This window comes from Micropterus salmoides, unplaced genomic scaffold (assembly GCF_014851395.1).
Source record: "Micropterus salmoides isolate LMB-PRFRI ecotype aquatic unplaced genomic scaffold, ASM1485139v1 Ms_hic_scaffold_20, whole genome shotgun sequence".
NCBI lineage: Eukaryota > Metazoa > Chordata > Actinopteri > Centrarchiformes > Centrarchidae > Micropterus > Micropterus salmoides.
In genome coordinates, this window is record NW_024041151.1 from 25135944 (window position 1) to 25160396 (window position 24453).

General features: G+C 41.2%; 1 protein-coding gene across 1 annotated transcript; it reads left to right on the top strand.

Annotated features, from left to right (window-relative positions):
* Positions 1–3442: 3442 nt before the first annotated feature.
* On the top strand, positions 3443–24405 carry gsna (gelsolin a). The gene is made up of 16 exons (XM_038733052.1): positions 3443–3623; positions 13514–13714; positions 15415–15569; positions 15801–15962; positions 16146–16295; positions 16372–16461; positions 16808–16940; positions 17588–17892; positions 18307–18440; positions 18955–19045; positions 20507–20677; positions 21540–21714; positions 22417–22538; positions 22831–22908; positions 23013–23073; positions 23479–24405. Exons 2-16 carry the CDS (start codon positions 13519–13521, stop codon positions 23646–23648), a joined length of 2193 nt encoding a protein of 730 aa, XP_038588980.1. The 5' UTR covers positions 3443–3623; positions 13514–13518; the 3' UTR covers positions 23649–24405.
* The last annotated feature ends 48 nt before the right edge of the window (positions 24406–24453 follow it).

Here is a 24453-nt window from a genome sequence, read left to right on the forward strand (position 1 = left end):
AGATAATGTGGTCTGGATCAAAGTGACAGACACACCGACAGACCTACTGACTGTCATTGCCATCCCTACAGAAATATAAAAAGCATCCATTATTAGAAAAAGACATTCAATTTCCTGTTGTATGCCTTTACAATATTATAATTTTTTCAAATAAAGTCAAAACTATCTGCATTGTTACTAGTAGGGGTTTGTGGGAAAACATATTTTTTTGTGATTTGGGGGAGCTAACCCTTTATGCCCTTCTCATGTCCAAGTCTCAAGTGTACGGCTCTGCCTGTTGAGGGTTGCGGGACTTCCTGTCAGGCTGAATGCAGCTTGTGTTGCAGTCTGAAACGGCAAGTCACAAAAACAAGACGTTCTTGTTGGGATTTTTTCATCTTTGAGCCCTTTCCATGTGTGCAATGTGAGTCCCTAATTTTTGAAACTGGCAGACATGGATGATGTACATCTGTGGGAGTAATTTGATATACAGTGTCTGTTTAAGGCAGCATGTGATTTGCATACATCTGTAATTAACATTTAATCCCCAAGGAGAGTAAAACTGTTTTCCTCCTGCCCTCATGCAACATTTTGTTACCAACATTAACATTGGTAGTTTTTCACATCACTCAAATCAAATGTCGTTAAGTTACAGTAGGCCATGCAGTAACCAGCTTATAATGCTTGTTATTAACTTTCTTGTTCAGTCAATTGTCTCATATTTGTGTGGTGTGTATTTCAGTAAGGACGTTACTCTGTTACACTGATTTTGTTTTTTGTCCACTAGAGGGCCACCAAGATTTGAATTTGTGGGTTTACAGTAAGGTAAAGGGCCACTAGGTTAATGTTCACCTCAGTTCTCTTCCCATCATATTCTATTCTGTTCTTTCAAAAAGGCCAAAAAAGAACATGATTTAAAAAAGAAAATATAATGTCTGAATTTGTGTTTTGATTTCCAAACCCATGCAATTCGTGCAATTGATGTTTGTCTTTTACTGTAATTTCACAATGATGAATGAAATATTGTGGGATTTACAAATCAACCTACTGCATAAAAAACAAGCAAGCAAAGAAATAAAATCCCAAGTCAGTTTCACCTGCAAGATCCATGAGTACACTGGTGCGTTTTTATTGTCAGATATACAGACAATGCAGGTGGTGTCAGTTACGGGAAATGTTGAATGTGACCTTGCACATCTATTAAAAGAGTAAAAACTAACTTACTGTACCACAACAGACCTTTATCACTGCTTTAAAAAAGTACTTATAATAACATAATTATAAATATGCTATGTGACATGTTAAATATAAATAAGTTAAGTTTAATATAGTCTATAATGTTGAATTTGGGTTCATACACATTGTGGCACATTCTGTCTGAAAACCACCCAGGGCCAATCTGTATCCTTTATACAATTAAAATAAACGCCATTGATTTCAAATGCTACAAATTACATGTAACTATCATTAATCATTTTATTATTAGTAGTAGTAGCAGAGGTGGTGTCAGAATACATACATGCCTATGAAGAAGACAGAAAAGACAAAATAAAAGTTCAACAATGTAAAAACCCACAGATTTGATGGCAGTGTGGCAATTGTGTGGACAAGTTTTTCTCTGTGGCTCCAGAGATCGAGTGGGTTGTCCGTTAATTGAAAGATCGGCATTTCAATGCCCAGCTCCTCCTGGCTGCAAATGTCCTTGGGCAAGATACCGAACCCTGAATTGCCCCTGGTGGCTGTTCCATCGGTGTATGAATGTGTGTGAATGGTGAATGCGATGTAGTGTAAAAGTGCTTTAAGTGGTTGCAAAGACTAGAAAGGCGCGATACAAATACAGAGCAATTACATTTACTCTCCATATAGCATTGAACAATATGAACAATTAGAACTAATGATTTCTGCCAGTGGCACCCTGCTCTGGTTGAAATAACTCTGATAGAATAAATCTTTTCTGCAATGGTTTGGAACATTAATAAGATGACGCCATAACTCTTCCAGATTATATGATAATGGAGGGCAGCGTCTTCTACTTTACCAAGTCAAAGACATTCTCACCTAAGTCAACCTATATACCAAATATCTGCAGCAGTCAGCACCAGGAGCCATTAGAGCTAAAAGATGTCATGTTATGAGGCCTGCCTCTACATCATCCAAAAGGATCCACAGGGAATGTTCATTGACTTCCAAAAAGCATTTTGACAGTTGTTGCTACAGATGGCTGTATGTTCTTATTATCCAGCTTTAGACAATACTTTTGTAAAACATAAGCATGTTGTCCATGCTACACCATCCCTAATGTGTCCAAAAAGATAAATCTTTGTTTTTGGAAGGCATCCCAGAATGATAATTTATTGTTCTTTCATTGTAAGCTGTGTTTCTGTAAGTCACGTCCACCCCTTTGACTTCATTATCTAAAAGTCTAATTTTTTGCAATATGCTTTCAGTCTCTTGCTGTAGATATTACAATCATACCATGCAAAATATTTACTTTGCAATTGGAGATTATATACAACAGTCATAATTTTATGATTCTGTAAGAACTGCATATTTAATGCATATTCATTTTACTAATAAATTAATTTTCTTTGCACAGAAACATGACACAAAGATGTAGCTTTGGATGTGTTTTAGTGTGTGATAATATGTGATAGTATCTCACAGTAATATTTGCAGCATACTTTTATAAGGACTTACACCACTGCTAACCTCTGTCTGCCTTCAGATTCATTAGTGTTAAATGGTGTTAATGTTAACAGATTAGGAAACAGATACTTGCACACCCAGTTTTTCATGCAGGTGTGTTGAAAGGGGGCTTATGTAATATCTTGAAATATTTTTATTATTACTATTATCATGCACTAAATACATGTCATAACTGCAAGAACAGTGAGCAGCAATCTCCTTTTCTGAAAAAACAAGTCTGAATCTCACAGGACTTCACTTTTCCCAATGACAAGGGCTGCTGCCAACCTTTGACCCTCTGTGAGCACATGGGGAAAACCATGAGCAAGCACATGCCTAAAGCAAGTAGCCTGCATGATCATGTTAAAGACAGACGTTGGCACCACGCAGGGGCAGTGTTGTTCATTATGCACACTCTGTTGGTGACCGGAAGTGCAGGCTCAGTCCGGGCTGAGCTTGCATTTACAACCCCTACACAGGCAATTAAATGTACACTGTAATTCATTATTAGCATTCCACCATGTAAACCTTTTTTTATTTCTATGACTATTTATCTACGGTAGGATATAGGCCTATATTTTTTATGTGTCATAATTTCATCAGGGAACTACAACTACATCTCGTTCTACAACCCTGTGTTGTAAAATGCTGAATACATGTAGGCCCACCTTGTACCTTGTACCTAAGTGCTTTATAGCCTATAAGCTAGATAGATAGACAGAAAACTGGTGAGACAAGCTGACAGTACAACAGGGTGTCGGCCGCCCCTCTGCAGGCTGTGCAGCGGGGGAGTGTCATAACGGGGAGTGTCCCGGTCCAGAAGCATAAACAGCGGCTCTGCGCTGCGCCGCCCCGCCGACTCGAAGCCTCTCTGCTCCCACTGCAGCTAGAAGCACTCACCGCGGCTCAGTCAGGTCCACAACCGTCCGTCCGTCCCCGATCACAACCTACGCTTTCAGGTACGTTATAATCCACTTTGTCCACAACAACAAAAAAAGCATTATAGCCTTACTGCGCGCACAGATTGTCTGATGCCTTAATTAGGTCTGCTGTAATAATCAAGTGAACCATTACTTCCCATGCAGACTGGAACAAAGGTTTGATGCTGGGCAGAAAGAGTTTGTAGGCTATAGAGTGAAAAAGTTGGATTCTTTCTTCATGTAAAATGGTTAACTTGAACACAAGTTATTTTTTTGTCTATCTCCTTCAAAGTAAACCCTGTAAACCCCTGAAGTGCAACACAACTGCGGCCATATAAGGACAGGCAGTTAAAACTGGAAGATCACTGAAAATACTGTGTGATTCCACTTAAAGTGGCCACACAGATTTGGTCACATACTCCTTAACTGTTTAAAGTGAGTTCAGGCTGCCATGATGTGACTCCAACCCCAGGGCAACATTTAACATGCTCTGTTTTGCTGCATCATAGTAAAAAAGTCAAGTAATTAGTTTGAGCGTCACCTTTAAAAATGGTGAGATTTTCCTCAGCAGCTGCATATGCTAACCTCTATTTAAAGACATCTGTGGTTGCCATAGAAACACACAAATAGTGGGGCTGTTCACTGCGGAAGTAAGTCAGAACATCCTTTTTTGTGGTGAGTTGTTACAGCAGCTGGGCTAAGTGCGTGCCTCAGACAGTTTGCTGGATAGGTTTTTCTGTGTGTATGAGAACGCCATAGACAGACCTTTGTTAGAGTCAACCAGAAAGCGCTGTGTCAGATCCACACTAAGCCATCAGACGGACAGCGATTACAGGGATTCCTGAACCCACCAACTGCACTGCACCCCAATGTAGATTTAGATATAAGCCTTTAACAACTGTGCGCATGCTTTCTATCCATGTGTGCAAGTGGGTGGGGCAGCTGAACTGGAAACTATTGTATGTGAACATAATCGCCATATTTGGAACAAGGAAAAAGAAAGAAAGGAAATACAGTCAGGTTGTTTGACTAGAATGCCATCATGTTGTACGCATTCCTGGTGTCATTTTAGCACTAACTTAGTTTTAGGTTGTTCTCAAAATGCCTTGTCAAGGCTCAAAAGAGTGTAAAACATAGACAAGTTGTCAGGGATGTCACCAAAAGGTTTCTTTGGGGATATTTTGAAGTCTGACTGTTTAGGCTCCTGCTTGCTGTAATATATGTGGGCTGCTGGAGCCAGAAAATCCAAATTTGGGAGATGGTCCTTACACGACAGATGACAGCATCTCTTTAACTTTTAAATCGTAAACAAAGGTTACGCTTGCCACTCCTGACAAGCAGCCTCTTGCAGTCATGCATATCATCTCTCTGGAGCAAACATGGAGATGGCGTCACATTAGGAAGGAGGTTGGGTGGATGGTTTGGCATACAAACCCAGTAAACAATAATTTGCAGGTCAGAAGATGTATGTATTAAAGCTGGCACTGTCTAGGTTACCTGTAACCAGAGTTTTCATTTATTCCTCATTACATATTGGATTATAGCATAAATGAAACATAACTTAGACAGACCTATAGATTTTCAACTCAACAAATTCAAGCCAAAAATGTCTGGATGTCTTTTGCAAATTGTGAAATCAGTGCTTACCAAGAATAGTGTGACTTGAAAGAAATCTTTCCCTTTCCAAAGTAGTTTTAGTTGCCTAAAACTAACCCGAGCTTAACCATTGGGGTGGAAGATCAGAAAGCATTCATATGAGTAATTTTCTGGACAGTTGAATGGTTCATGGTTTACAAAAGACCTCAAACTTAAACCCTTCTTTAAGTATTAAAATCTTCAACATGACACAGTAATGTTCAAATTCTCAATTTGAAAAAACACTCATTCGAAGAGATGAACTTAACTGTTGTAGACAATATTTACTGACACTGGATTAGGGAAGACAAGTTTGGGTGGGGTTCCCATTGACTAAAAAACAAATAACCACACCTCTGTCCCAGAACACACGCGGCTTTGCATTTAGGGCATATGCTTGATTTGATTCAATCAAAAACAGAACTGGTTACAGAGTACCTGGGCCATGGCTGGCTGATTCCAAAAAGCGTTTTCAGGTAGATTGTTTCTGGAACAACCTGCTCATATCCTTAAACACCATCCAGATATGACAGCGGTTATTTATAAAAGCCTCTTTAATGACCTTTGTTTTACACTGTGTAAACAGATTAAAGGGAAGCCAAGCGGCTAATAAAGAGTGTAGAGTCTGTGCAGAGTGTTTTCTGCCCTGAGCGAGCTGGAGGGCAGCTGCACAGCCCTCAAGAGGCTGAGAGCGGCATGCATGGAGAAAGTGAGTCATCAAGAAATCCCTTTCCTAAAGGCAGAATCTCTTTTTGTGGGAGAAACTCTGGACTGAAGCCCACAAATTCAGAATTTACAGATAAAACGATCATGTGCTTGTTATTGCAAGTGGGACACCAGCAGACAAATCACAAGGGCATAAAAAATATTTATCATATGAATCGACTTTTTCTGTTTGCACAGTGGAGGTTTTGAGTTTTCATGCAGGCCTCAACTTGGGGCTGGTTAAACAACTGGGGGATGGGACCAAATAACTGAGGTAGGAATGACCCAGATTATTGTTAGGCGAAGGGTGCGTCAAAGAGCCAGTGATCAGAGGTAGGAACTCGACAAATACCTCCGGCTCTGCAGAGGTGTGGTAAGGCCTGAAGGCACCATCTACTTTTCAAAGCATGACTGTGAAGAAGCAGCTTACCAATAGTCATGTGACCTGTTCTATTTAAGCTCAAAGCTGTGTGTGTGTGTTGGGTCAAACAAACTACCCCCCCTCCCAACCCCCTGAGTCACTTTATCCAATCTGGAGCTGCCAGAAATGGTTCATGGTTAATGGTTTGTTTTAGTCAGCTGCTGCCCTTTGTTTAACAAAAGTTTGCACAAAAATATTAAAATATGTTTATCTGGTGGTTATCTATCTTTTGTCAGAGTTGTTATTACTTTTCTTAATACTGCCCTTGATTTTTCACAGTGTGAAGTGGTTCAGATGTGATGATGTTTGCTTTATTAAGTCACAGACACGGTATCTTACTGTGGGATAAAACGGCTTTGATGCATAGAGACAGTAAGAATATTTCTCTCCATCAGAGGGGACGATCACAAGCAATGTTATATTTTTGTAGTGCCACAGAAACAAAGATCTTCAGAGTAGGTAGTCCCACAGAAGTGATATATTCTATTGGTGTAAAGCTGCTATTGGATATAAAGACTTCTCGAACAAGTCAACTTTTCAGGATTTAAAAAAAAGCAGCTCTATTTTCAGGCAATCTGAGGGCTACATATGCAGCATGTCTTTGAGCATTTGTCATGGGGACAGAATGGGTTACTTTGGCACCTTTTGTCATGAAATGTGCACTCCATAGAAGCAATGATGTTAAACTTTACTTCCAAGTGTAGGTGCAGTGAATACGGCGGTAACACGTTTTCCTGTTGCTCTCTGTACATTGACGTACTGTATGTTTGCTTCATGACCACAGTTCCAGGTGCTTATAAGCCATAATGTTACCTTCACAAACTTGGTTTCAAATTAAAAGTACATTTCTCTGCGGTACATCCGTCCCTGTGTTAATGAAGGGTCTCTTTGCTCGGGTCAGATCTCTGCATGCAAACTGTTTTCATATTGCAGGGTGTGTCAGTTTAATGAAAGGCTGTAAATCAACTCCAGCAGAAGTTACTTCAAATTTATTACCAGTTGTTTGGGAACATAAAGTCATTGTATTTTCTCAACACTGCTGTTTTGGATGGTTACCCAGATATTTAGGGAGTAGCAGTTTGGAGGATGTGGTAGCTACCTCATTTAGATGCATTAGATGCAATATTCAAACCATTTATGGTATACTCAGTTATGAGGTACTGTCACCAAATGCGATTATGGGATCACGGGTCACTAAACTCATCATTGTCATAGAAATTGCTTAAAGGAATAGTTATATATTTTGGGAGATCCGCTTAGCCCAATTGCTTGCTTTTCAAGCAGGAGATGAGAAGATCGAAACCACTCTCGTGTCTGTGTGTTAGGTGTGGTGCTGGCAACGGGAGGCGATTAGCCTAGCTGAGCTTAAAGACTGAAGACAATGGGAAAAAGGGTTGCCTGGCTCTGTCCAAAGATGAACAATACGCCTTCTCTAACGTGCTAACACTAATAACACATTGTATCTTATTTGTTTAATGTGTAGCAAGAAATGTTAAAACAACAATTTTGGGGTTTCAGGGGTATATTACGTGTTGTTGCTATTTCTTGAAGAACATGACAACCTACAGATGTGGAATTTTTAGATGTCGACCATATTATCCGCTCAGAGAATTCACCAGTGTGTTTGTTGTTGCTGTTCACATTCCTGCAGATGCAAATTCAAAAAATGCACTACAGGAACTGAATGAGGTCATCAGTAGTCACATGACAAAACAACCGGATGGTCATTTAATTGTAGCTGGCGATTTTAATCAAACGGGGCTCAAGGCTGTTTTACCTAAATTCCACAAGCATATCACCATCGTACTAGGGGAAACACAACCCTGGACCATCTTTACACAGATATTCCTGGCAGATACAAGCCTCTCCCCCGCCCCCATTTTCAGCCATTATTTCCCTGCTTCTTCTGCCTACTTACACCCAGCTGACAAAAAGGCTGACAAGTCTGGAGAGATGAGGCAACAGCAGCTGTACAGAACTGTTTTGAATTCACAGACTGACATATGTTCAGAGAGGCCCCCACTTAGGAAAACCAGCAAATGTGTTGATGATGTGGTGATCTCAAAGTCAATAAAATCATTCCCCAACCAGAAAGCCTCTATGAGAGGTGAGGGCTCTATCCAGAACCAAAAAAATCTGCTTTTCAGTCAGGTGACAAGGAAGCATACAGACCGCCAGAGCGAGACTGAAAGCTGGCATCAAGGAGGCAAAGCTGAGACTGGAGCGAGACCTCAACACCAGCAACACCAAAGATACATGGCCGGCCATCAAAAACATCACAGGCCTGATAACATTAATGGCCGTGTACTAAAAACCTGTGCCAATCAGCTAGTTAATGTCATTACTGACATTTACAACATTTCTCAGTCTCAGGAGAGGGTTCCCACCTGCTTTAAGACAGCCACCACTGTTCCTGTACCTAGAAAGTCTGCAGTATCTAGTCTGAACGACTACCACCCTTAGGCACTCAACCCCATTTTGATGAAGTGCTTTCAGTAACTGGTTCACAACAACAACATCCCAGCCAGCCGGGACCCTCACCAGTTTGCTTTTAGAACCAACAGATCCACAAAGGATGCCATCTCCAATGACCTCTACTCATCCCCCCTCACACCGGGGGAAAAACCAACACCTACATCAGAATGTTGTGGATTTCAGCTCCGCATTCAACACAATCTCCCCCATGAAACTTATAAGTAAACTTAACACTCTGCAGAGCCCAAAGGATTAAAAAAGACAGTACCCACCTGTTATGGCTTGGCTCTAGTGGCAACAATAAAAGGGGGACAAACCAAGGGAAACTGTTAAGAAAGACTATTTTGTTAATTAGACCAAATCAAATACCAAAGTAAAAATACTCAACATGTGTGAGGTGCATGCGTGAAAGGGATGGGTGTTGGTGCACAACAAAAACATAAGGATAAACTTGTAGCGACATAAACCAGAGAGTGGTGTGCCTGTGGGGAGGAGTAGAGTGTGATTAGACTGCAGTCAGGAGTAGTAACCCAGGAAGTGGTGCCACAGGTGTTCAAGAGCACACTAATAAGCTACCCGCAGGGCAAACAGAGCTACAGGTTATTAACAGATGAACAAAGATGACACCATGGGTCACCCTCCACCCACATACAAACACTTAGAGCTGAAATCAACGCAAGCATCTTTATTCAGTACTCCTTTTCCATGTTTACCTTCGCGGGAAGGGGGGACAGTCCTTAATGGGAACACCACATTTTTAATAAGCGTTATTGGTTTCATTTGAAGAAATATGTTTTCCATCCAATCAAAGTTAGGATGTTAACAAATAAATTAGACAATGGGAAAGCAATTTATCAATTCCCAAAGTTATGGTCTTGAAATAAAATCCCGAGTCCTCCAATGTCCGAGACCGAGACAAGACCGAGTACAAATGCGGTCGAGTCTGAGACGAGACCAAGACCTTCATAAAATGGTCTTAAGAATGGTCTCGAGACCAAGACCGGTCTCGAGTACTACAACACTAATAAAGGGAACTGCATTCTCATCTTGTTATACAACCCCGTGTTGTGAAATGATAGATATATCTACCTTGTACCGTGAGCTTCACCGTAATGACAAGACTCCCGGAAGTCACTGTTCTTTTCCAAGAAATATATCACAATACTCCCACTAAAAGTTTGTTTTTACATTACTGCCTGTATACTGATCAAACAAACAGGATACACTGTGTTAAATAGCAAGCTTTAGGGGTGCTGAATTTAAAAATTTGGACAGACCTAAGCTAGCTGTTTGCTAAGCTAGGCTAATCGCTTCCTGGCTCCAGCTCTGTACTTAGACACAGACATGGGAGGGGTATACGTTTTCTCATCTAACTCTGTGACCGGGGGGGGGGCGTTTCCCAAAAGGGGCGTTTCCCAAAATCTTGAGCTGTTCCCCTACGTTTAAAAATGACAAATTTGTGTTGAGATTACATTAATCAATTCCACAGTATTACAGAAGATATACAGTATATCCCTCTACCTATACACTGAACATCCTAGGATAAAGAGAGTCTGTATTGCACGCTTTACCAGGAAAACACACCTAATTGGCTTAACATCTTATCTTGACTATCCAGTCCACTATGTCCAATCACCGGCCTGAAGAGAGATCCAGCAGGAACTTTTGCTGATTATTTTTGATAAACACTGCTGTCAGGGAAACAGAAGGTCTGAAGGCTTAGCCAAACTGCGACATATAAGCCAGATGATCCGCATCAATAAATGTTTCTTAGTCCATTAAATAAAAATAAAACCCCCTCCAGCATGACACCCTCTTAAACACTTGATAACGGTATGTGATAGTATTCAAGGTGTCCTCATTTTATCATTTCCATGTCCTTGTAAAAAAAAATTATAATTTGCATCAATTTATCAGTGTAACCATATTTCTCCTGTAACTGCGATTTATCTATTGGTATATTTGTTTTCAGGCTTGACAAATTAGTGATTAAACATTGCTGCTACTCACCTAAGGCTTATGTAAATATTCCTGTGTGGCCACAGACACTGCAGATTTTCTGTCTGACTTTTGTGGCATTCAAGTTTCTCTAGGCTGGAAACTCCAGCAGGCTACTTTAGAGCCGCTGTAGGAAAATTCAGCTTTCCATGTCCTCCATCAAGCTATTATGACCCCAGTGGAATTGCGCAGCAGCCCCAGTTTCTCTATGTCCTGGATACAGGCGCTGCAGTGTCATGGAAGGTCAGACGGTACATGACCTCAGATGACTCCTGGTACCCGTTTGTTGTGGCTACATTTTTGCTTTTTTGACTGCATACACTCCATACTCATTCATGCAAAATCTAAAAGAGCATTATATTGGTGTCCCATTTAAAAATCAGTAATGGTGACTGTGAAAATACTTTTCCATGCTGAAACTTTCCAGAGCTACAAAGTAATGTGCAGTGAAGTCTGGTTGTTACGTAAGAGGAGAGCATCAATGGGGGGGGGAGGAACCCCACATTTGTTGGCCTCGTTACGTGAATTCTGAGCCACTTCCTTCTTCCAGGGTCAGGAGCAGATTCCTGCCATGTTTGTGGGCAGACGGCCGCCTAGAAGAATGGCCTATTATTGCTCCAACATGGACGGTTAGTCATGCAAATTGAGAGGCGGCTGGTCCGAGCAGCATTCCTGTGGTAAACTGGATTCTGTGTTCATTTTGAACTACATGACCTCCAGTTTTTACATATTTTGTGATACCTTGAGCTGAGCTTTCTTAACAGCTCCTTATAGTTCAGAGCATTGATGGTTTGAATGTCTTAAGCACATCAACATTTGAACAAATTAGTAAAATTAAGAGGATATGCACCATGAAAGGCCACAGAAGCCCTTTCAGAGAGATGAGGTTCTAATTTGAGAACACTGCTTCACTTTAGAGAAATTGTTGTGCAGCTTTGTGCAGCTTTTGAATGATGTAGCTGACTAAACTACTTTATATACAGTTGAGTAGTTAAACTTATAATAATACATCATATTTTATATGATCTTGAATTTGTAGGTATAAATCAATATAGCTGTCAATGTAAGGGAGACAGAAGTGTACATGTGCCACTTAGAGTTAAAAGTATAATGTTGAAAGTAAAATACAAGTAAACTTTTCATAAACGTTGTAAGAGTACTTACAAATTTACAAGTAGTTCCATTCTACCACTTCTTTGTTATGCTGTCTTTAACCACACTTTTCCAGACAAATAATCAGTTCCTTTAAATTCTCTAAGACAGACGCCTGAAGCATGTCCAAACCGACAGAGTCAGCCGATTCTATTCAAACTATTCTACAAACAGTTTCCAGACTGATTTTAACAGGATTCTTAACTCCCATCTTAAAAATCTCAAACACTCACACATGCTACTAAGAGCCCTGTGGGTTGTAATCCAATGCAGCACAGACACCTACTTGGTTGGGCGCCACTTTCATTGTATGCTGTCAGATATGGCTGAAGTGAATGGTGTGTGTGTACATGAATGTTTGGGCGTGAGTGTTTGTGAATTTGCTTGTGACTGGACCAGTGTCTGACTGACTATTTTGGTAACAAATTAAAGAGGTCATATTATCCTCATTTTCAGGGTTATCATTTTATTTAGGGGTTGTACCAGAATAGGTTTACATGGTTTAATTTTCAAAAAAACACCATATTTTTGTCTTACTGCACATTGCTGCAGCTCCTCTTTGCACCCTGTATGGCTTCGTTTTAGCTATGGACTGATGCATCTGGCTTCTACATGATCTTTGTTGGGAGTCGCATATCCACAGTTCCTAGTGAAGGACTACTAGCCAATCAGAAGCAGAGTAGGGCGGGTCAGTGAGAAGCCAGTAGACACGGCTTCTGTTCAGCTGTTTACATTCCCCTTACCAGCTTAGCAATATGGACTGGAGCAAGAGTTTCAGAGTGGTGAGTTATTAATTTATAACAAAAGTATTTTTCATCCATAACGTTTTAACTGAGCTCTGTCTCTACATCACAGTAACAACTTTATGTCCATTGACTGCCTGGAGGGTAGCTAGTGTTTGGAAGCGAGAAGAGATTTTTCAGGGGTGTTTTTCAGGGAAAAAGCCAAAAAGCAGAATATGACCTCTTTCAAAGAAACAACAAAGTTGCATACAGTGTGGTAGAAGTTTTTCTCCATATCTCCCACCCCTGGAGACCAGATATTTGTGGCTGTGTTTATATTGTTATGATAGACTGAGGAACAAAAATACCTAGTTATATACTACCAGTCTATCTAGCTATCTATCTAGCTATAACTGTACACAGTGTTTATTTTGCCACTATCACTGGAAGTTATGACAACGCCTGAGTCATAACTGACAGGACTTCCCCTTCCCCACTGCAGGAAACACACTGGGCACAGGCCACCAGTGACTCACCTTGCTGTGCACTAATATCTGACTATAACCCTAAACTTTATCTGTGTCCATGACAACAACGCAGCCTTAAGAGGCGCGGCTTTATGTTTTCCAGAGCAAACGTCTCACAACTAGGGAGTCCCAGTCACACTGTAAAGTTATTACAAAGCTCTATGACTCTCGCTGCAGAGTTTGAACACTGTTCGGGAGTGTTAGACCACAGCTTGTTGCCACTGGAACTCACCTGTATGTTTAGACCTGCAGTGTAGAAACACACTAAATCTCAGGTGTGTGATTTTCCTGCAGGCAGGATGGCAGCGCAACACCCAGAGTTTGAGCGAGCCGGAAAGCAGTCGGGCCTCCAGGTGTGGAGGGTGGAGAATTTTGACCTGGTGCCTGTTCCCGAGAAGCTGTATGGCGGATTTTACACCGGAGACGCCTACCTCATCCTCAACACTATTAAACAACGCTCCGGGAACCTGCAGTACGACCTCCACTACTGGCTGGGTGAGTGCAGTGAGATGGATGGTGTGTTATTACAGAGAAATAAGCAGAGGTACATGGAAGATTTGCTTTAAAGTATGTCCATTGCTTTTAAAAATGTGGGGACATTTTCCTTCTTTGTGATGTTTTTTTTTTGTGTGTAAAATCAAATAAACTGTGTGCACAAGATCTCTGAAAGGTTAATTTAACATTGTGTGTGTCAAAGTAAACAGGAAATCAATTTAATCATCAGTCATCCAGCACTTCTTGAATGTGCAGCCCCTCCCGCAAAACAATAAAATAAAACGTATGACAGTGATAGTAATAATCTTAGACAGACCAAATAAGTATATAGTTTAAAGACACCATATTCAAATGTTGATGCATAGGAAAACAAAAACAAATTCTTCTTAAAGGCAGCATAATGGATTTACATTTAAATTTAATTCAACACATTTTTAAAGCAACAAGGGACAAACATTTCTGCATCCATTTTGTTTTTTTGTTTGTGTGGATGTTTCCATGGACATGTGACCAAACACAGAAGAACAGATCACCGGTGCAGTCACAGTCCTATTTGACTTGCAAAGCAGATGAGGATCTATATCTGTGCTCCTGGAAAGTATTTTACACTTGACAATTTGCGTGTGACGTATTGAATCTGGAAGGATGAGGAGAGATAAACCAGTCGACAAAAGCACTTTAATTGACGCGGTGTGTTTACAGGCGGTGTTTCCTCCGCTTCTGCTGTTGCGTTTTATATTTCTGCTGCGTCTCATCCTGCTTACTTCAGATCTAAAATCTGAAGGGCCTGATTTCCTTTTAGGAGCGTAGAATAGACATGCTTTGTAAATTGATATCAGCTTATGAGACTTGAATGGCTTACAAGGAACTACATAAGGAGCTGACATTTTTTCTGATGATGATCCAAAACCTCATAAGGTACATATGTTTTGTGATGTTGTCTAGACCATTTTGCACCAACATCCAGCATACAGAAACAATTATATTGATAGCGGTGGACTAAGTATTCAGATGCAGAAGTTAAAGCAGCAATACAACATTGTAAACATACAAGTTAAAGTTCTGGATTCAAAATAGGACTTAGTTGAAATAACATCTTATCTGCAAAATGTTATCAAAGGTAAAACTACACGTTTGAGGGTTTTTTATTTTATTTTTTATTAAGGTGGATTTAATCTTTCAGCCGTGTCCTCATAGATGGTTTTCACTGGACAGAGACATCAATGTGACATGGTATTCGGATCAGCCAAAACCTGAAACTTAGTCCTGTAGATGAGTATTGATAGAAGAGGGGGTTTCTGACTGGGTAATTTTTAGGATTAGCTTAAAACAAACAGGACAGCGAAAAGCTTAGCCATGTGTTTTTATTTTTATTGATTTCATGTGCTTTTAGTCAGCTTGGATTGATCACGGAAACAGCATTTACCAATAAACAGGATCTGATATAATCCTCCCACTAGCTGCTGAACTACTCTGTGTGACCAAAAATAGAATAATGTTGCTTGTATGAACGTGTCTGCTGTGATCTGACCCCCTGCTGCTCCCACATATTGATCTCCTCACTCACTGAGTCCTCAGTGAGTGAATTGGTCAAACAAAATATGGCTCTCTGCGTAGTTGTACGTTTGTACAGGATGACTACTGAGATAAAATAGGCACTAAGGTTAATATGGAACACATCGGCGGTGCTTCTCTTGCAGGTGATTTATGCACCCAGGATGAGAGCGGCTCGGCAGCAATCTTTACAGTACAAATGGATGACTTCCTGGGGGGAAAACCCATCCAGTACCGTGAGGTCCAGGGACACGAGTCCAAAACCTTTCTTGGCTACTTCAAGTCTGGAATAAAATACATGGTGAGATGTCATGTTTATAGCTGCAAAACATCTATGTACAAAGAAAAAGATGCATGTTTGTTGTATTTCATCATATTTTAAACCATAAACTGCATTTTGCATCTGTGAAATAGACGATCGGTCTGTTATGACTGCATTATTTTGTCATTGTTTTCCATTGTCCTTAAAAAAAAATAATAATTTTTTGTTGTTCATTTTGTTGACTTTTGAAATGCAACTCTTGTCTTCCAGAAAGGGGGCGTGGCGTCTGGGTTCAAGCATGTTGTCACTAACGAGGTGGTTGTGCAGCGGGTTCTCCAGGTCAAAGGTCGGCGTGTTGTCCGGGCAACAGAGGTGGCAGTCAGCTGGGACAGCTTCAACCAGGGAGACTGTTTCATCCTGGACCTGGGAAATGTGAGACAGACTGAGCAGATGAACCAAACCAATATTAGATAATCAAAATATTATGATGTTAAATTTACTTTTTTTTTTTTAACATCCATTCGTTGGTCTTAATTTTTGTAAAACAAAATGCTAGTTCCACCTTCAGGCTTTTATTTACCTACTTTGCAATCTGCTCCTCTTCTTGCTGTACAGGAGATTTACCAGTGGTGCGGCTCCCAGAGCAACCGCTTTGAGAAGCTGAAGGCTACTCAGGTCGCCAAGGGTATCCGGGACAACGAGCGCAGTGGGAGGGCCCGAGTCTATGTCTGTGACGAGGGGGTGGAGAGAGAGAAGATGATAGAGGTAAGATCAGTGCAGGGTGAGAACGGATGAAGTCCTAAATGGACATCTGCGTTAAAACCGCTACTCCTGTCCCCAGGTATTGGGTCCTAAACCAGATCTGCCTCTCGGAGACACTGATGACATCAAAGCTGATGCTTCCAACAGGAAGAGGGCCAAACTATACAAGGTGAGAGAAGTGGGAACACCCCAGACACGCAGACTGTCGTTTTCTCTTTAATATCTCTTGTGCTGACAAGATTTTTTGAACTGTGTTTGCTGCAAGAAGAACTTTTTTACTTTTAACTCGGTAATCAGTGTCTTCTGGGAGCAGCAAACATAACTTTTGAGTTCTTAAAATACACATGATAAACCGATCTCCTTCTGAAATATCTGGGTACTTTTAAGTGAGAATTTGTCTGTAATAGAGTTGATTATATGGCAGCTCGTATATCCTAGATTGAAAGACCCAGGAGGAGGAAGTGACACTTCCTGCCTCTAATCAACGTTTCTCTTCCTTTTTTTTCCTCCTGCAGGTGTCCAATGCCAGCGGAGGCATGACCATCGCCCTGGTGGCAGCAGAGAACCCGTTCACCCAGAGCGCCCTGGAGTCCGGCGACTGCTTCATTCTGGACCACGGCTCCGATGGCAAGATCTTTGTCTGGAAAGGTCAGTGCAGGGTGATGCGGTGGATTCCCCATATGTTTAGCAAGAGGTTCTACTACAGTGATATTTAAGGTAAATTAAAGGAATAATAAGATTCTGGGGAATGCTCTTCTTTGCTTTCTTTCTGAGAGTTAGATGAGAAGGACTGAATGAAGGATAACTTTCATGTCTGTACGCTAAATATGAAGCTAGAGCCAGGAGATGTTTGGCTTAGCATAGCTTAGTGCAAAGATTGAGGGGGAAACAGCTAGCCTGGCTCTGTCAAAAGGTAAAAAACCTCTAAAGCTCACTAATTAAAATGTTTTATGTAGGTTAAATCTATACAAAAACCAACACACTTGGTGGTTTTACAAAGGCTTATGTCCATTTCTTGGCTTGTGACTTTCTGCAGTCTAAAGGCCACCTTGAGGTCTCCTGCCAGCTTGTCCTCTAAGCTAACTGGCTGCTGCTTTGTATTTAGTGTACAGACATGAAAGTCTATGAGTCACTCCCACAGTTAGCTCACCATACAACTCAGAAAGAATTCTTGTAGACAATTCCAAAATGAAAATTTTAATATCACTATTTCTTTAGTTAGTATGTATAATTATTTAATAATGACATTACAATTTAATAATCCTCACCTCAGCTATCTTTTCTCTTGCTCACAGGCAAAGACGCCAACATGGACGAGCGAAAGGAAGCAATGAAAGCTGCCGACGAGTTCATCAAGAAGATGGGGTACCCCAAACAAACTCAGGTCCAGATCCTGCCAGAGATGGGCGAGACGCCGCTCTTCAAACAGTTCTTCAAAGACTGGCGGGACAAAGATCAGACAGAGGGCCTGGGCGTGGCCTACATCGCTAACAGCATCGCCAAGATCGAGAAGGTGCCCTTTGACGCCGCCGGTCTGCACGACTCCCCCGCCATGGCCGCTCAGCACGGCATGGTGGATGACGGCACAGGAGAGAAACAGGTGAGAGTGGACTGATTGTCAGTGTTTGATTCTGTCTCCGAGAGGTTTTTTAGTACTACCTTGATGACCTGAGGCTTTCGTGGGGCACCCGCTTTGCACCACTGATAATCTCCACAAAGTTTATTTTCAAAAGTACAGAAATTCATGTAAAGCAACGGCTACCTGGGAGGAAGGGAAAACACTTAGTTGCTGCTGCTATTACTTTCCCATCCTGTATGCATGGGATGTTTTCCATTTACAGAACAATTACCAAATAGCTTCCTGTTGTGGAGAATCATTACATTGCATTATACTGTACATGTTATGTAATGTAATAGCTTTGTAACTTGTAGTAAGGGGGACAAAACATGAAATAGCATAGTAAATAGTCCCAATATTTTCTCACTGAGAAATTCTTTATTATTTTCTTGACAGATCTGGCGTATTGAGGGATCCGACAAGGTGCTGGTGGACCCGTCCACTTACGGACAGTTCTACGGTGGAGACAGCTACATCATCCTTTACAACTACCGCCACGGAGGACGTCAGGGACACATTATCTACATGTGGTGAGAATACTAGAGGCTAACCCTTTGACGTCACACGCAGTTTAGTTTTTACATTTGGTAATGTCTTATACTTTAACTACATCACGTTTTCAGTGACTGGTCGGTTGATGTAGTCGATTTGTACTTAATATTTACTGCTAATGCAATTTTGACCTTGGTTTCTTTTTAATTACAAACCTTTGTTTTACCTTTTTTAAAAGAGAAATTGAGACGTTCTGAAAGTTGAAATTAATACAATTGATATATTAGCACGCATATTAGAGCTCTGAGGAACACAGCAAATTCAGAAGTCTGTAAAACAATTACAATCAAATTTAGCAATCGTTTATACTGGTTTAGCAACACCACGTGTTAAAAGTTAAGTGCCTTGAACTTTTTTAAAAGAACATAGAAGTCAAATATTTTCCAATTTCAGTTCAAATTGGTGGGGTATGGAATTGCTTGTGAGCACGTACCCAGTCCGTGCTTCTCCTTATGTTCAGTGTAATGATAATGCACTGTAATTGTCTCCCAGGCAAGGATCGGACTCCACCCAGGATGAAATTGCGGCCTCTGCTATCCTTGGCGCCCAGCTGGATGATGAGCTTGGTGGTGGTCCTGTGCAGGTAAAACACACTGTTCCTTTAGTGGCTATGAGTGGCTTATATCCATCTTATCATTCAGTCATTAAAGTCTCTCTCCTCTAGCTCACTCAGCGCAGTCACCTTCTCCCTGACCTTTACATCCTTTCACTCTCCTCTCCCTTAATGGTTTCCCCGCTGCTGCTTCTGTCCTCCTTGGTTTCCGACCTTTTCTGTTTCTTCAGGTTGTTGGTGCTCCTGTAACCACTCAGGTATTTTCCCTCCCTTCCCTGCTCCTCATCCTCTCAAAATGACTTGTATGATTTTGTCCAGAGCCAGTGACAAAAAAATTTCTTCCCTTCTCACATTCCAGATGAATGTGAATCTTGATTTTTGAAGGGAGCCGCTATCTTCATTTTTCTGGCACCTGTAACACTTAGCGAGTGTGATAAGGAGTTAAAGTGAATTTACAGTGAAACGATCTCGGTCAAGCACAAACAGGACATTCCGATGTGGATGTTAATGGGAGGTCCCCTCCTCCTCTGTCGCCAACTCTGGTCTGCTCCACATAAATAACAGCCCTGTTTCCAAACTCTGCTGTTAGAACAACATCATGACGACCTAACGCGTCAGTGGGTGCTAATGTTTGAGTTTGGAAATATCTGTGGAGATCATAAAACAACGTCAAGTCTGTAAACTCTTGAGTTGTTTAGAGTGAGCCCTGGCTCTGTACTCGTGTGAGTCTCCATTCATTTCCGTGTTCTGCATTCGCACTTCTCTCCTCAGGTGTGTCTTGCACCCTGCATGTGCAACCTTCGTGTTTATGTTGTTGGAGTGCTGTGGCATGACTCTGTGTGTGCACTAAAGGAGAGACAGGATTTTGCACTAAAAAGAAGATACTCATATTTCTAAGTGAAACAGCTGAAGTCTCATATTTACTTTATTTGAACTTTGGAATGTATTTTTATACATAAGGAGGACTGTGGATTTTTCCTCCCATCACTTACGTTAAAAGCACATTAGAAATGGATCTCTCAATGTGTGAAAAGGGAGAAGTCCCTTTTGTGTATTTAGCTTACATATACTTTTTCTCTGGTCTGACAGTCTTGCTGGGAAGACTGATTCAAGAGAAGACATGCTTGCACCATCTGACAGCCATAAACATTTCTGACAAAAGCTGCAGACCAAAGAGATTCCTAATACCTTTAGACATGACCTGCGTCATCACTGTGCATTTATTTCACAAACCTTGACACCCACCACAGACGGTGAACATGTGGCTTAGCTCCATGCTGCCATCTTGTGTCTGTACTTGGTGATTGCAGCAAGATGTGTTAATGCATATTTGACGACAAGGCCCTATCTGTTTAACGTAATTGGGTTGCACCACCTTGAGAGAATTCACAAACGTTTAAAATTGCATGAGGTACTTTGCCACAGCTTTAACTGTAACAACCGATCTTATCATTCCCAAGTTTTAATGTTTGTTTGCGGTTTGTGTACCAGGTGAGGGTGGTGCAGGGGAAAGAGCCGGCCCATCTGATGAGTCTGTTTGGAGGACAGCCCATGGTGGTGTACAAGGGAGGAACGTCCAGAGAAGGAGGTCAGTCCGCTCCTGCGGAGACTCGACTCTTCCAGGTGCGCTCCAACTCAGCAGGATGTACCCGCGCTGTGGAGGTAAGAGAACACAGCATCATTCACTTTTTAACTTTACCACTGCAAGAGGTGATTTTAAAGGATATGTATGGTGGTATACTATATTTTTCTCACGGTCAACAAATCCCATGAAAAGACCAAAACCAACAATGAATTGGCCCCCACTCATAAGTATTGTCTGTCTATCTAAAGTCTGACATGTGCCATTGAGCTTCACTGTTGTCCAAAAACTATTGAAACACATCAGTGCACCACAGTGTTGCTGGCTGACATGTTTCTTCATTATAAAGAACACTGCCACGGTTGTTTGCTTTGATTCAATCACACATATTTCACAATCACACCGTCCTGCTGGGAATGCTCACTACGGTACCAAATCTGTATTAATCCGCTTCTGAAAATAGTTCCCAACATCTCCTCCTGTTACACTGTTTGCTAAAAGTCCAGTGCACAGCTGTTTTAATAAATTAATGACCATTTTTCCCCCCTTGTTTTTAAATGAAACTATATATTAATGGCCTGTTCAGTTCAGTGTTCAGTTGTAACTTTTTGGCTAGGGAATGAGTTTAATTGTGGATATTTCATTGTGGTTATCAATTTAGCAACCTGTAAAAGAACTTATTGTAGCTTTTCCATCCAACTGTCATCCACAATAAGGTCTGGTTGCTGCCTACTACTAAAAGTTAGGCAGAATGAAGTGAACCAAGTCCTCTATAGTCTTTTGAGGAGTGCCAGAAATTTAAACAAAAATGTATTTGTTTCTGTACATTGGTCAAAGTTGACTGAGTATTAAATTGGAAATGCCAGACATCTCGAAACAAACGGTAGCACTTAAGTAGCAGAACTGCTCAAGTTAACCTGCCATACCTCTGCGTCCATGCAGCTTGACCCTGCGTCATCCAACCTGAACTCCAACGATGCCTTTATTCTGGTGACGCCCGGAGGCTCCTTCCTGTGGGTGGGGGTTGGTGCCAGTGACACGGAGAAGCAGGGAGCTCAGCAGCTGTGTGACATCCTGGGAGTGTCTGCTTCTGAGCTGCCTGAGGGAGGAGAGACTGGTGAGAAACACAGAATAACAAAGTCAAAGTGAAACCCCGTACAAGTTAACATACTAAGAATTGTATCTGTGTCTGCTACAAACTGTAGCCAAGCTGTTGAAACAGCGCTTGTGAATGTGAAGCTAAATAGTTTTCTTTTTGTATTTCAGCGAAAGTAAGTGCTTGCGCTCATCTATATTAAAACAAAAGAAGACTTGGTTGCATCACCCCTTTTAGATGTTTTCAGTAATCTTGTGATTTGATTTTAAAGCCCAAAAAGAGTTCTCTGGGTTCTCTGCTAGCAGATAGAAAACCTCAGGCTAAAACACAACAGCTTCCATTTTTTATAAACACCCTGCTTTTAAGGGCTGGCCTCAGTTAAGGGCTGCTAAAGACAACAAAACAGAAATTCAACATTTTATTTCTGTGAGCTTAAGCTGATAATTTGTCACTGGGTAAGCGAAAGTTACCTTCAACAGCTAGTAGGTAACACATTGTGAGTGAAAATTCATATTAATTAAAAAACAGCAAATCTTGTTTCTTATTTAAAGCTACATTAATCAATATTTCCTACATCAGCAATGGTAATGCAAAAGGAACTGCACATAGTGACAAACCCACAGAGAACTACCATCAACTCTGCAGCTCTGTGGAGCTTTTCAACATTTTATGATTCAATACATAAAACCACAATAACTTAAAGTGTGTCTGACGTCTTCACAGATGAGTTCTGGGGCGCTCTGGGAGGAAAAACAGAATATCGGACTTCTACCAGACTCAAGGACAAGATGGACGCTCATCCACCCAGACTCTTCGCCTGCTCCAACAAGACTGGAAACTTCATTGTAAGTCTTTGGTTTGAGCTTGTTTTAAAGGGTCATTTCACAGAACGTAAATGCCCTTGTGGATAGTAAGCGTTTGAGGAATGCACTGCTGAGACCTAGTACTTACTAATAACTTGCCTTTCCAGAAATAATGTACCGGTTACTTTGGATAATCCCCAGATGTCACAGTTAATGCTTTCACCAGGAAAAAAAGACTGAATAGAAAGCACATGTACCTGGACTGAACGCTCCACAGTCCTTGGTGCACACAGTACATCAACACAGCTCCACTCAATCCCTCTCTTCCTTTCAGATTGAGGAGGTACCCGGGGAGATAACCCAAGACGACCTCGCCACTGATGATGTCATGATCCTCGACACCTGGGAGCAGGTAAAGAAACCAGGGATTTGACTGATTCAGCCCCACTACACAGACTCCAAGCAGAGTCGCTGCAATGAAAGGAACAAATAAGCATAACACTTTCCCATTTTCAGGTGTTTGTCTGGATCGGAAATGAAGCCCACGAGGAAGAGAAAACTGAAGCAGTGTCGTCTGGTAAGAACATCTGGGGTGAAAAAAGCTCAGAGAGAGACAGATAATTATCACTAAAGATAATCTTCTCAAGCACCATATGTGTATTAGATTATTAAACTTTTTTCAGGGTAAGTGATCTGACAATCTTTTTTTAAAGCGTAACTTAACAACCCCTGAAAACCTCATCTTTGCTGAACTCCAGTGGTTTAATTTCTCACTTTGCTGTAGTGATGTACAGGTGTACTACAGGACCCATTGACATAACTGCTGGGTGTGGTTACAGGTGCAATAAAACACTTTTCGGACCACACCTTGTTTCGGTGAAGGCAACAAAGCACAGATTTTCGGCCTGGTGTTAAATAACTCTTTTCTGTTTTTAAGTGTGCTATGACTAGCACTAATTCAAGTTTTTCTTATCTTCCTCAGCGGTTCGTTACATCGAGACAGATCCAGCCAACAGAGACCCCCGCACACCCATCGTGAAGATCAAGCAGGGCCATGAGCCGCCCACCTTCACTGGTTGGTTCCTGGGCTGGGACCACGACTACTGGACCAGCGACCCCCTGGAGCGTGCTATGGCTGATCTGACCGTGTGAGACCTACGTCCCTCCCTATTTGACCTCGCTGCACCGCCGCAAGCACTGCGCTGCAATCATAAGACTTTTTTAGCTGCCAATACGCCCTGAAAATGAGGAGTTAATTTTTTTTTTTTTTTTTTTTTTACACTTAGTTGTGTTTTGAAGGGATACAGGTAGGCGAAGCTGTGTTTTCATTCACTTTGTCTCACATGCTACAGGGATCCCTTTATACCTGTTATAAAACCACCTATAGGAATAGAGCTTTAACATTAGTAGAGTTTTGCACTAAGTAGTCAGATACTAGGACTTTTATTGAAGCCATTTTTTTCATTTGTGTCCTATTTTGAGACTAAAACGTGTTGACTAGTGAAATGTAATGGCAACAAACACATAGCAAGACAGTTTAAAGCCTTGGTGTGCTGCAACCTTGGAAAACTCACTGCCAAGAAAACACCTCTTAATCTTCACAATACTACCAATGCCTTAATATTCTTTCCTTTACAGCACTCCTGCTTTTTTAAAAAGGTACTGTCCCAGTTTAAGGATGCCTGTAAAAGCAAGTTGTTTGTACCTTCAGTTTAGACACTCCTACATTTATTGTTTTGTTTTTTGAAATGCCACAGATTCATGCCCAGGATGCTTTTGTGTTTGTGCAGTGGCCAACTTTAAATTGGAAACGGACGCTTTGCTGCTTTAGAAACCAGTTACACCTTCTGTGACACGTTCTAAAGGTTTTCCTCAGCCTTGTTATCATTTAAATAAAACCAAATGAAACGTTTAAGTGTTTTATGTCTCTGCTTTTACAAACATTGATCTGAAAAGA